This window comes from Nyctereutes procyonoides, unplaced genomic scaffold (assembly GCF_905146905.1).
Source record: "Nyctereutes procyonoides isolate TBG_1078 unplaced genomic scaffold, NYPRO_anot_genome, whole genome shotgun sequence".
NCBI classification, from domain to species: Eukaryota; Metazoa; Chordata; class Mammalia; order Carnivora; family Canidae; genus Nyctereutes; species Nyctereutes procyonoides.
This window is the reverse complement of record NW_026575132.1, coordinates 32,935,094-32,949,384: the sequence shown is the minus strand read 5'-3', so window position 1 is coordinate 32,949,384 and position 14,291 is coordinate 32,935,094. Positions and strand designations below refer to the sequence as shown.

Below are 14,291 nucleotides of genomic sequence, written 5' to 3'. Positions count from 1 at the left end.
GGCAGAGGGAGAAGCAGGCTTCCCGCAAGGAGCCCTATGTGGAACTGGATCCTGGATCCCAGAATCACGCCCTGAGCCGAAGGCAGACACTTAACCGCTGAGCCACCCAGGCATCCCAATATATTTTAATTTCAAACAAGAATATCTTTTTCAGAAGAGCCAGTTTGACGTACTTTTGAAAGATATCTACTCTGAAAACCCAGGATTTAATTTGTTTAGAGCAAAAGCATCTGTGTGTGCATTTTAGATTTCCCATACTTGAGGAAATTAATCTCATTTCTCTTAGGAAAGACTAAAACCATCCTAAGCTAAAATAGAAACATGATCATTGCTACTTTTTATTTTTCAACCACTTTTCTCTGAAAAGGTATTTGTTTTCATAGTTAAGAGATCAGAGTAGGCAGTTTGTTTTGTTTTGCTTTTTTATAAATAATTAAAATGAAGCTTGTCCACTGCTGGCAGAAAATAGAAAGGAACAGGACTATTCCTGACTATCTTTATTTCTAGTCAGGTCACTAGACCAGGTTGCTTTTAAACCTCACATAAATGAAATCATGTATCTTTGGTTTCTCCACCTCCCTTTAAGGTAAGTCTGATGACACTGATACTAACCACTTTATGGTTTTGAAGACTTTTAAATTCTTTTTCTGTAGCTTTCCAAGTAATTCTATGAAGTTAACAAGATAAGAATTATTAACAAGCCTGATTTTCAGATGATGAAATAAAGTCCACTGAGAGATTTGGTTATTTAAGGATTCACTTTGGGTCCCTCATGTCTCCTAATCTCAGTATGGTGCTCCTTTTTACCATGCCAGGCTGTCTTTATAAATGTGAATTTTTTTTTATGTGTCAGCCACATAGTACTTTCAGATTAAGTCTTTCTGGAATTATAATTTTAACCTCGGTTAATACAATGTTCTCCCTGTTTCACTTGTTAATTATTATGTTTATGCAGCAAGTACTTAATTGCTTCTACAGTCTTTTGTTTTCAGTAGGCTCCACATCCAATGTGGGGCTTGAGCTTATGACCCAGAGATCAACAGTTGCATGCTCTACCAACTAAGCCACCAGGCACCCCCTGCATCTGTATTCTTGTGTTAGAAAATGCTGATGTAGGCACGTATGTTAATGACTTATAATCCCTTTCTTGAGAAGCTGGCAGTCTAGTGAGATAGTTACGTTTTTAAAACAGCTTTATTGAGATTTAATTGACATCATAAACTGTATATTTAAAGTGTATAGTTAGGTAAGTTTTGACATGTGACTACATACATGAAACCATCTTTTGCCAATGTTTTAATTGGGTTATTTTTTTATTATTATTGAGTTTTGAAAATGTTTTATGTACTTTGGATACAGGTCTTTTATCAGATGTGGTGTATCTTTTTATCATATGTGGTACATCTTTTCATGATCTTAACAGTGACTTGTTTTTATTCTTTGTTTTGTTAATTGTAGCTTTATAATGATTCTTGAAATCAGGTAGTGTGAGCCCTCCAACTTTGTTCTTCAGAGTTGTTTTGGTGAATTTTAGAATCAGTTTGTCAATACCTCCAAAAAGCTTGCTGGAATTTTAATTAAGACTGCTTTGAATCTATAGATCAATTTGGGGAGAATTAACATCTTAACAGTATTTAGTCTTTGACACATGAATGAGAGATCTCTGTTTATGGAAGTCATCTTTAATTTCTCACAGTAATATGTTATACTGTATATATTCAGTATAATTCACTGTATATTCACTGTATATTTCTTTTATATTTGCTTAGGTCTATCCCTAAATATTTTTTTTTAAGATTTTATTTATTTATTCATGAGAGACACACAGAGAGAAGCAGAAGCATAGGTAGAGGAAGAAGCAGCTTCTAGGCAGGGAGCCTGATATGAGCCTCAATCCCGGATCCTGGGATCATGCCCTGAACCAAAGGCAGAGGCTCAACCGCTGAGCCACCCAGGCGTCCCTATCCCTAAGTATTTCATATTTTTTGTTGTAATTGTAAATGTATTCTTTAAATTCCAGTTTCTGATCATTCATTGCTACAATGTAGAAATATAACTGACTTTTTCTGAATGTTTCTTTGTAACTAGATACAGTTTATTCATTTTGGCAGGAATCCCACTGAATCTATGTGTCCTGCTCTAGTTTATCTTTTGAGGAGAATAGTAATACCACTTTGTCCCAGTGTTTGTGATATTAAATATCATGACCTGGTTAAGGTAGGATCTGCCAAGTTTATACTCTTTATGCCTCTTTTCTTCTTTTCCTCTTTCTCCTTTCCTTTCCTTTCCTTTCCTTTCCTTTCCTCTTTCCTTTCCTTTTCCTTTTCCTTTCCTTTCCTTTCCTTTCCTTTCCTTTCCTTCCTTTCCTTTCCTTTCCTTTCCTTTCCTTTTCCTTTCCTTTCCTTTCCTTTCCTTTCCTTTTTCCTTTCCTTTCCTTTCCTTCTTTCCTTTCCTTTCCTTCTTTCCTTTCCTTCTTTCTCATTATTGCAGTGGCAAGGACTTCACTACAGTGTTGAATTAGGTGGAATGTTTTCATCACTGAGTATGAAGTTAGTTGTAAGTTTTTATGTAGTGGTCCTTAATCAGATTGTGAAAGTTCCTTTTTTTATTCTCAGCTTTGCTGAGAGTATTAATCATGGTAGGTTGAATTTTATCTTTTCTGCAACTTTTATTATGATTACATGGGGTTCTTTAATCTGTTAGTGTGATGGATTTCACTACTTAATTTTTCAAATGTGAAATCAAAATAAAAGCATAATTACTATGTCTTTCTGATGAATTGACCCTTTTATCATTTTGATTCTTTTTAAGATTTTATTTATTTATTCATGAGAAACACAGAGAGAGAGAGAGGCAGAGACACAGGCAGAGGGAGAAGTAGGCCCCATGCAGGGAGCCCAATGTGGAACTCGATCTCGGTTCTCCAGAATCACACCCCAGGCCAAAGGCAACGCTAAACCACTGGGCCACCGGGGCTGCGCCCCTTTTATCATTTTTGTTTTGTTTTTGTTTTTCCCCCTTTTATCATTTTGAAGTGTTCGTCTTTATCTTTCATAATACTCCTTGACTTAAAGTCTATTTTATCCAGTATTAATATAACTACTTTTACTTTCTTATTAGTGTTTTCATGTTTGTTTCTTTTAATTTATAGGTTCCTCTCTCTTTTTCATTCCTTACAAGGTTTTTTGTAAGCAGCCCAGACTGTTGGTCCTGTAGAGTTTCCCATAGTGTGAATGTTGCTGATTATAACTTCATGTAGTATTTGACATGTTTCTTTGTTGTCCATCTGTGAATTAATAGTTAAAATGTAGAGGCCATTTGCAGTCTTGTTCATTACATTTAGTATCTTTGTGTATAATAGCTTCAAGTTGTTTAAGTAACATGTAAGAAGTTATTCTGACCCTAAAACCGAAATTAGTTTGCTTTTGGATGAAGAACTGACTGTTCATATTCAGCATGTCATGATTTGATTTTGTGTTCTTTTTATTTTTATTAAACTTTTTTTTTTACTTTTTTTTTTTTAAAGTTTAAGTAATCTTTACACCCAAGGTGGGGCTTGAACTTACAACCCTGAGATCAAGAATCATATGCTTCTCAGACTGAGCCCAGCCAGGTGCTCCTGTTTTCTGTTTCTCTAAATTTACATTTTTTGTAAATACTGTATGTATTCTAGTATCATTTTCCCCCAAAATATTAAGTCTTTGTCACAAATATCTTCAGTATTGGACCTTTACTGCATGAGTGGTCATTTTAATAGTGTTCCAGCTGTCTGAAAAAGTGAGTCTGCTTGTATTTTATTTACTGGCAAAATTAGAGCAATTGCAGTGAAAAAAAAAGTCACTAATCTTTGTTGTCAATGTTATCATGTTTATTCTTTTTTTTAAATTTCTTTTTATATGTGAAAAGTATTATCTTGCTCAGGGTTTTCAGGTTTTCATTTTACTGTTTTGTTGATTCTTGAAAAGTTAAGTGATTATTGAGTTGACCATAGGAATTGGAATGATTTTATTTAGTTAAGTAGTGGAACACATACCAGTGGAACACCCCTGGTATGGCCAGGTCTGATGAAGTAGGAATCTCTGGGGACACCTGACAGGCTCAGTCTGAGGAGCATGTGATTCTTGATCCCCGGTTGTGAGTTCAAGCCCCACATTGGGTGTAGAAATCACTTAGATAAATAAAAACTTTTAAAAAGGTAGAAATCTTTGTTATGTGGTACGCTTGGTACATGTTCTTATCAGATGTATTTTAATTGTGCTTTTTCCAGGGGAAAAAAGGGGAGGCCCCCCTTCTCATGTCACAATATTCTGGTTTTACAAAGCCCCTTGAAGTAACTTGCATGTTAATAGATTTAATTTTAATGATACCTTTCTTAGCAGTGAATGTTTTTATGTTAAATTGCTTTCTCAACAATACAAACTAAATATTACCATCAGATTACTGATATTGAAGACATTGGACCTTTATAAAACAATCTGTGCACTATTCATGAAAGACATTAATATGACAGAGCATATTTCATTCTCTCTATTGAGACATTTATTCCCTTATTATGATAAATATTGCAGTGGCTTTTATAGGTGTCATCTTTTTCTTTATGGAAAATAAGTCATTAAGACCGGTGAGGTTTTTTTTCAACTGACATTTGCCGACAGGTATTTCCAGATAGATGTTTATTAACAAAGCCCCTTTAGGGAGCGCCTGGGTGGATCAGTTGGTTAAGCGTCTCCCTCCCACTCAGGTCATGATCTGGGGGCCCTGGGATGGGCCACATAAGGCTTCCTGCTCAATGAAGAGTCTGCTTCTGCCCTTCCCACCTCTTGTGTGCACTCTGTTGCGCTCGCTCTCCCCCCCCCCCGCTCCCGTTCTTCCACCTCCTCCCCCATCTCTCTCTCTCCCTCTTCAAATAGTAATATCTTTTTCTTTTTTCTTTTTTTTTTTTAGAAGACCCTTTAGGGGTGCCTGGATGGCTCAGTTGGTCATAGGAATTGTTGACCAAACGTCGGCCTTTGGCTCAGGTCATGATCCCAGAGCCCTGGGGAGCCTGCTTTCCTTTCCTCCCCATTCGTGCTCTCTCTTGCTATCTCTCTCTCTCTCTCTCTCTCTCTCTCAATTAAATAAAATCTTTTAAAAATACCCTAATTTAGAACATGCAGCTTTTAAGAGAAATCCCTCTGAAGAATAATGGCAGATTGTTTGTTTCAGGTACTGAACAGTACAGTGAATACACAGGCTATGCTGAAACGTATCGTTGGGCCCGAAGTCATGAAGATGGGAGTGAAAGGTGAGTTCGTTTCTGACTTGAGTATTGCATGACCAAAAGCTAAGGAATGTGGGCTTGACCTAGTACATTCTGTCTCCCATCTATTATTTCAGATCCTGCTGTTAATCATTCAGTATAACAGGTTCATTAGTATACTAGTATAGTATATATATTAGTATACTATAGGTAATACTAGTAATACTAGTAATACCATCTCCATACACAAAAGGGAAGAACAGAAAAATAAAAGCCATAAGTCTAAGACAAGAAGAAGGGCAGAACTCTTGCTCTTTACCTGTCAGCAAATATAAACAGTCAGTGGAGGTTAACTTTCAAGGCCCAGCTTATTTAGATAGGTTCTTATTAGAGCTGAAAGCCTTTAGCCAGCTTATTTATCCTTAATTTTTCTGTGAGATTAAGTAGATGGGGAAACATATTAGGACAGTTTGCCTAGTGCCATAGAATGATTAACAGCAGGATCTGCAATAAACTTTGCTGTTCCTGTCTCCCTATTTCTTACTGAAAAATATTTTGATACTTTGACCTATTTGCTTCCTCATGAAATTGGTTTGCCAGGGATAAACTTTTATAGAAATGATACCTGAATAACATTCCATTGTTTATCCATTCTTCTTCTTTATCCATTCATCAGTCATTGGACACTTGGGCTCTTTCCATAATTTGGCTGTTGTTGATAATGCTGCTATAAACATCAGGGTGCACTTATCCCTTTGAATCCGTTTTTTTGTATCCTTTGGGTAAATACCTAGTAGTGCAATTGCTGAATCATAGGATGAAGAAGATGTGACATATAAAAAGAATGAAATCTTGACATTTGCAATGACATAGATAAAGCTAGAGAATACTAGAGAATATGATACTAAGTGAAATAAGTCAGCCAGAGAAAGACAAATACCATATGATTTCACTCATAGGTGCAATTGAAGAAACAAAACAAATGAACATGAGCTGATGAGAAAGAGGCAAACCAGAAAACAGACTCTTTGGGGCACCTGGGTGGCTCAGTGGTTGAGTGTCTGCCTTTGGCTCAGGTTGTGATCCTGGGGTCCTAGGATCAAGTCCCACATTGGGCTCCTCACAGGGAGCCTGCTTCTCCCTCTACATCTCTGCCTCCCTCTCTATCATGAAAAAAATAAATAAAAATCTTGAGAAAAAAAGAAAACACTCTTTTTTAAAAAAAAAAAGTGCACAAGCAGTAGGAGGGGCAGGAGAGGGAGAAACAGACTCCCTGCTGAGCAGGGAGCCCAAATGGGGCTCAGTTGCAGGACCCTGAGATCATGACCTGAGCAAAAGCAGATGCTTAACCAACTAAGCCACCCAGGCACCCTAGGAAACAGACTCTTAATTATGGAGAATAAACGGAGGGTTACTGGAGGGGAGAGAAGGGGGGATAGGTTAAACAAGTGTTGGGGATTAAGGAGTGCACTTGTGGTGATGAGCACAGGGTGTTGTATGTGAGTAATGAATCACTAAATTCTACATCTTAAACCTAATATTATACTATATTTAAGTAACTGGAATTTAAATTAAAATTTGCACTTGACGGGATGAGCACTGGGTGTTATTCTGTATGTTGGTAAATTGAACACCAATAAAAAATTAATTTATTAAATAAAATAAATAAAATAAAATAAAATTTGGAGAAAAAATACAAAAAGAAATTCAGTGCAAAGTTGTTAGGCATGTCAATTTATCGAATTTATCGAAGTCTATAAAGGGAATATTGGAATATTTGGAATTTCACTTTTCCAAAACCATCTTACCCAGTCTTTCCCATTTCCACAGGCAATGTGTTACTGTCTGCTTTACTGTCTTAGTCTTTTTAAAAATAGTTTGACACTGTCAGCAATTGAGCACGGTAGGTAGAATGTTTTCTGAATCATGACACATCTTTTGTAACAGTTCTTAGGATTATGTTTTGGATGATAGATGGCAATATTATAAGCCCAGGACCCAAAGAGCAGGTCTTCGAAAGCAAGGGAGGAGTGAGCTCTTTTTGGTTTTTGTCAGGATACAAATACCATGTCTTTAGTATGAGAGGAGAACCAAGAAAGAACTAAGTTCCTTTTGTTTGCCCCCAAATCCTTTAATTTCTGAGACTCAATGTAAATGATGTACCTGTTTACAATATGTCATTTTTGTCATCACTTGATAATTATTCATTTTACTGTTTAATGTCTAGTAGTCCATAATATGTATGCCTTGAAATCTAAAAATAAAATGGTGTTTTCTGCTCTCTTATTTTGCCAAGACCTATAGCTACTGGTTTGTTGGTTTGTTTCTAATATTTTAACCCTGCCAAAGTCTCAGAAACCCCACCTCACAAGGATTCTATTTTGTGAGTGTCTTTCCCTAGTCATCATCCTACCCTTTCTGTCCTGCCCTAGGGATGCCTGGCAGCGGCGAGGCACTGAAATTGTCGCCATCGATGCCCTTCACTTCAGACGCTACCTCGATCAGTTTGTGCCTGAGAAAATCAGACGCGAGCTTAACAAGGCCAGTAACCTCATTTCTTACTTCATCTGGCAGCTGTCATCTATTTACTGCCATTTTATTAATGCTGAAATTAATGCTTTCTGGTAATTCTTGCAGTGTCAGTATGTCTGCCCACAGCTCTCCTGATTTAATGGGTCTGTCAGCTTGTACAAGATGTACTTTCCATTTCATAATTGCTTGGTTACTGATGCCAGATAGACTGTTGCTTGATATTAAGCTCCACATATGCATTTAGCTCATCAAGTACTTTTACTTACTTGGGAACATTATTGTAAAACCATATAGTAATGAATGAACACTTAAATTTTTTTTCATACCTTTCGGTGTTGACTCTACAAGGTATGCTATCAGAGTTAATACAGATAAACAGTAAAAGTTAAGTTCTATTATAGGTAAGAATCATATGTAAATTATTTATCGATTAGGTAATTTGGCATATTTATGATGTATTCTATGATTTTCTGTGATGCTTAGTGCCGACTACTATAATCATTTTTCTGATTGTATCAGAAATATGAAAATGAACCTACCTATTCAGATTTTCACTGTTAATCATAATAAACTCTTATAATATAGTAGAGTGCTGATTCTATTCTCTATACTTAGAGCTTTACCAAAACAGTTGATAATTTCTTTAGATCTTACTTTTATACCCGTGAAAACTGACCCAATCCTGAAAACCATTGTTTAACTCACATGAGTCACATTTGATTGTGAGATTGTTTATTAAGATAATTACATGGCTACTCATGTACCAGTGCCTACGTAGACTTTTAATAATGACAGCAGACTAGGTGTACCGTTGCAAGGGTGTTGGGAGTGTCCTTGGATTGGCACATCTGGTATTAAGTATATCATCCTCATAGCTTCCCCCTGGTCTCACCACAGAAATGGTCTCTCTTATGGTGCTCTGCAGATCTTAGCACAAACACCTTGCCTTTCACATAGTTAGTAAAATAAACAACCAAATAATCCAGAGAGCTTTTACTACTCTTACAACTTCGTATGTATTTTGAGTGTAATTGCATATATTATCTTATATTCTGATCTACTTGAGAATCTAATTGTTGAATGTGTTTTCTTATACGGATCTATTAGATTATTTTACTGATTTTAATATTTAGAGTTCTCAAAGAGATCTCTTAAAATTTTTGAAGAGTAAATGCACTATTTTCCAAAGTTGAACTTAGGTAACAGGTATCACTTATAAATTTTTTTAAAGCAATTCCTTAGAAAAGCTATGCAGAAAGACTGTTCTTTGGTAAATCAACAGGTATACCTGACGCTGAAAACCAGGGATTCTATAACAAAGAATATACTTTATTTCACTAGGTACATTTTAAATTTAAGCCTTCCACTGTTCCAAACTCTTACCTTGAAGCAACTATTTCCAAGTACATGATGTTTTTATTATATAGCATATCAAATAGGATGAAATTTATCTTTAGATTTTCATTAGATGTTCCTTCTTTATTAAACACACACTACATGAATTTGTCACATGCTCATGGTCATTGATACTAGAAGACATTTATGTAAGCAGTAGGTATTTGGAGAGAAATATATGAAACAGAAGTGTGTTTAATCATAATCATACATTAACACAAATTTAAAGGTTCTTTTTCTTATGGATAAAATTTATATTCCCATAAATACTTTTCTGTAGGAGCTAGATCGTTCAGTTTTGGAAATTATCAACAAATGTGATATTTTTGAATGTTAACCCTGGGCATAAATAAATCTTTTCTTTTTTAAACTGTCCATGGCCGGGATCCCTGGGTGGCACAGCGGTTTGGCGCCTGCCTTTGGCCCAGGGCGCGATCCTGGAGACCCGGGATCGAATCCCACGTCGGGCTCCCGGTGCATGGAGCCTGCTTCTCCCTCTGCCTGTGTCTCTGCCTCTCTCTCTCTCTCTCTGTGACTATCGTAAATAAATAAATAAAAAACCTTTAAAAAAAAAAATTTAAACTGTCCATGGCCTATTGATGTTCTCTATATTTACTGATAGAGCACTAACAGTTTACCTATCCTCAAAGACACCAGAAATTTTAAAGTTGTGAAACCTTGGTGTATGTGAATAAGTTAAGTTAGTTGTAAGTATTAGAAAACATTTATTTGTAGAATGTAATCCTTAGGAAACACACTTATGCAAAAAGAGTGAGTCTTTAAATAACCTGGCAACAGACGAAGTTTTGTTTTATTCAAGTCAGTCAGTGCCAAGCACTCTATCTTGGTTATGAAAACTTCTCAAAAATATTTGTTAAGTGCATTGGTAATTAATTAAACTTCTTAGATATTACTAACACAGTTCTTTTGAGATAAACTTTTTAGATATAAATACATTATCTTAAATCACTTAAAATGTTACAAATTTATAGATATTTCCCAAATACTCTTTATGTGCCAAAGTCACATAAGTCCAGTGTTGATTCAAATATGGAATAGATGAGGGATCCCTGGGTGGCGCAGCGGTTTAGCGCCTGCCTTTGGCCCAGGGCGCGATCCTGGAGATCCGGGATCGAATCCCACGTCGGGCTCCCGGTGCATGGAGCCTGCTTCTCCCTCTGCCTGTGTCTCTTCCTCTTTCTCTCTCTCTCACTGTGTGCCTATCATAAATAAATAAATAAAAAAAAAATATGGAATAGATGAAACCATATGAAGCAGATAGGTTGATAGTTCTGTACTTCTGTTTCAATCTGCCATTATTTGTGTTAATATGCAATTAAATCTAATTTATAGTTCATAAAAGATTCTTTTCTGTCAAATGCAGGTAGAAGTTTTCTTAAGTTATATAGGTAACAATAGTAAAAATAATAGTGAACGTTAAATGATTGCTTATGATACTCTAGGGACTCAGCACTTTAAATGCAATGTCTGATTTAATCAGAACCACCCAGGGAGATGTAAATAGTCTTGTCTCCAATTTAGAGATCATAAACCAAGCCTCAAGAAGTTGGATAACTTGCCCCACATCACACAGATGGGCAGTGATGAAGTCAGGACTTGAATCCAGGTTCCCATGACTTCAAATCACTTTTTAAAAATGTAATTCTGAGCAGCCCAAGTGGCTCAGCGGTTTAGCGCCACCTTCAGCCCAGGGCGTGATCATGGAGACCCGGGATCGAGTCCGGCTCCTTGCATGGAGCCTGCTTCTCTCTCTGCCTGTGTCTCTGCCTCTCTCTCTCTCTCTCTCTCTCTCTCTCTCTGTGTGTGTGTGTGTGTGTGTGTGTGTGTGTCTCCCATGAATAAATAAATAAAATCTAATAAATGAATAAAATTAAAAATAAATAAATAAAATAAAAATGTAACTCCTCCCACATAGAGATTACTATTACTAGATCTGTCTTTCCAGACTTCTTACCTAGTTCAGTCTTATATCATGAAGAACAATCCCTGCTTTTTGTTAACCATCATCTATGAGCATATATGTTTTGGTTACCTCTTCTTTTTTAATCATAATCCTATACTGTGAGCAAGTTTCCATTTGATTGCCCTTCTCAATATTCTTTTTTGTTTGATATACCTTTTTTAAGAAATTTGAGGGTTTTCCTCCCCAGCACACTTATTAAATTCCCATAAGACAAGGAAACACCACAGATGTAGAGTAGCCCATCAAACGCATGGGCCAACAGGAAGCACCTAGTTCAGGGTTTGGCACCATGCAAAGGCACTTGATGAATGTATGTTCTTTCATTCACTGCTATATTCCAAAATATTTGCTTTTTTAGCTGAGGATTAGTTTTCTAATTCTTTCCTTGAAAAAGAAGAAAGCAATAAATGATTTTGTTAAATGTTGACAATTTAGAGAACTAATCCAGATAACTTTGTCCTTCTAAATAAAAGCATTGCATCATTTATTGGTTATATTTACCTATTAAAATAGTCATGAACTTTAGTACAGCAATGGAGGGTTTTATATAAACTGACAGCACAAGTTGAAGAGAATTTAAATTAAATATTTTATATCTCACTGTGTTTTATAAACTTAGGTTTAAAGCAGAAGTCTATATTCAAACACTTTAGAGATGACTTATGCAATTCTATTTCTCTCTGTACCAGAGAGAAAATGGACAGGAATAGAAAAACTCCTCTATTGCTAGGGAATAATAGAGCATAAGACATGTTTTCACCATCAAAATTCAGTGTGGATCTCTGAACTCTAGGGGCTTGTTTGCTACTTTTAGGTATTAGTCATCAGATTATAATTGAAAGCGCAATCCCACAAAGTGCTTCATTCCCTCTGGAAACCGTTTACTCCATCCAGGCTCCACTTGTCCTATTGGACCCACATTGTGACCTGCAGAGTTGGTTTTTAAAAGGAAGACTGTCTCCTTTTATCTAACTGGTACTGTGAAGCAATGTTTAATCCTGTGAGAGATAAGCTGGATGACATTCTAGAGAAGAATTATCTTTGTAGTTGCAAAGATTTATGACTCTGGCTTACAAAAGTGGCAAATAGCTCAGCAAGGGAAAAAAGAAATCATCTATGAAAAGTTGTATTTAACCATGTTAGATGCATTCAAGTAAGATTAGGTAATGAAAATATTCATAGAGGCTTCTGGATAAGAAATTGAATAAAGCAAACTGACCACCCCAATAGGAAATCACAACCATTTACCCTTTTTAAATTGATTTGTTTATTGATTTTTTTAATATTACTCATCAACAGATTTGGAAAGAGATTGTTATTAAACCAGAGCATGAATAACAAAACCATTCAAAACTAGCTGCTGGTATTTCTAAGGAGTTCAACATCTAGGGTAGCTGAGATAGCTCAGTTAGTTGAAAAAGTGTCAGAATGAAGGAGAAGTTCAACATCTGATCATTTATAATACTTTCTTTTTTTTTTAAGATTTTATTTATTTATTCATGAGAGACACACGCAGAGAGAGGCAGAGACACAGTCAGAGGGAGAAGGAGGCTCCCTGCAAGGAGCCTGATGGGGGACTCGACCCCAGGTCCCCAGGATCACATCCTGAGCCGCAAGCGGCACTAAACCGCTGTGCCACCAGGGCTGCCCTATAATACTTTCTTAAAGTACAGTTGACTCTCAAACAACTTGGAGATTAGAGATACCAACCCTCTACATGGTCAAAAATCTACATATAACTTTTGAACTCCCCCCAAACTTACTTATTAGTAACCTACTATTGAATGGAAGCCTTACTAACAACATAAACAGTTGATTAACATGTGGTTTGTATATGTACTATATACTGTATTCTTAAAGTAAGCTAAAGAAAATGTTACTAAAAAAATCATTGGGAAGAGAAACATACATTTATAGTACTATACTATAATCCAAAAAAATCTGCATGTAAGTGGACTACGCACTTCAAACTCATCTCTTTCAAGGGTCACTTTACTTTTCAGGAATATTAGACTAAAATGTGTCATTTTTAGTGAATTTTTACTTCGGTCTCTTTATTTTTGTTTTAATTTATTTTTCTTTTATTTAAATTCAATTTGCCAACAATAGTGTAACACCCAGTGCTCATCTCATCAAGCGTCAAATCTCTTAATAACAATAGAGATACCTAACCTAATCTTTGTTTCACACACAAGGAAACTAAGGTCTTCATAATTCTTTCATTTTACATAACATTTTAAACAAAAGCAAAATAAGTTTACTAATGTTACAGTTATTTTAAAGAGAAAAAAGTCATTCATGATCTTACCTTTCAAATAATTGTTTTCATTTTTATAGGTCTTTCCACATGAATAGTTTCATAAAAATGTGTTCAGAAGTTACCTATAACTTTGTATTTTACCTATTTAACAATATATTATAAATATTTTTCACACATTCTAATATTTTCATAACAATATGTTTAATGTCCATAAAACTGGTTGAAATGACATACTATGAGTAAAGTACTATTTTTGAACAATTAGGTGATCCTAAGTTTCTCATTATACATAATGAGTAATAAACTTCTTTGTTATTTAACCAAATAATAAAAGAGATTTACAAAATTGTTATTACTTTATCTAAGGATAATATATATTTTTTAATATAGGCTCCATCCCCAATACAGGGCTTGAACTCATAACCCTGAGATCAAGAGTCATATCTCTACCAACTGAACCTCCTGGCACCTTCCCTAAGGATATTTTAAGACTCTTGACTAATATTATTTTATTTTCTTCCAAAAGATTTTTTTTAAATCAATTTATTTTAGAGAGAGCACAGGGAGAAGGGACAGAGGGAGAGGGAGAAAAATCCTCAAGCCAACTCCCCACTGAGTATGGAGCCTGACTTGGGGCTCAATCCCAGGACCCTGAGCTCATGAACTGAACTGAAATCAAGAGCCAGCCACTCAACTGACTGAGCCACCCAGGTGCCCCTCTTCCAAAAGATTCTTAAGGATCTTTTTATATTATGTTTGTTTTTAAGAAATCGCAGTATTTTAAGATCTCAGAAAATCAGTATTGGTACCAGCTATGTATTAATTTAAGTTAAACAAGTGCAGATTTGAAGATTGTCTTCAAATAAGCAACCCTTTAGGAA

At 35.7% G+C, this 14,291-nt stretch overlaps 1 protein-coding gene across 5 annotated transcripts in view; it reads left to right on the top strand.

The window, feature by feature from the left end:
* The window catches only part of PARG (poly(ADP-ribose) glycohydrolase), a 122,134-nt gene that overhangs the window by 82,554 nt on the left and 25,289 nt on the right, over positions 1-14,291 (top strand). For all 5 annotated transcript variants that reach the window (XM_055345438.1, XM_055345439.1, XM_055345440.1 and 2 more), the window contains 2 exons: positions 5,206-5,284; positions 7,672-7,780. In XM_055345438.1, the coding sequence (XP_055201413.1) occupies positions 5,206-5,284; positions 7,672-7,780 (188 nt within the window). The remainder of the gene's footprint in view (positions 1-5,205; positions 5,285-7,671; positions 7,781-14,291) is intronic.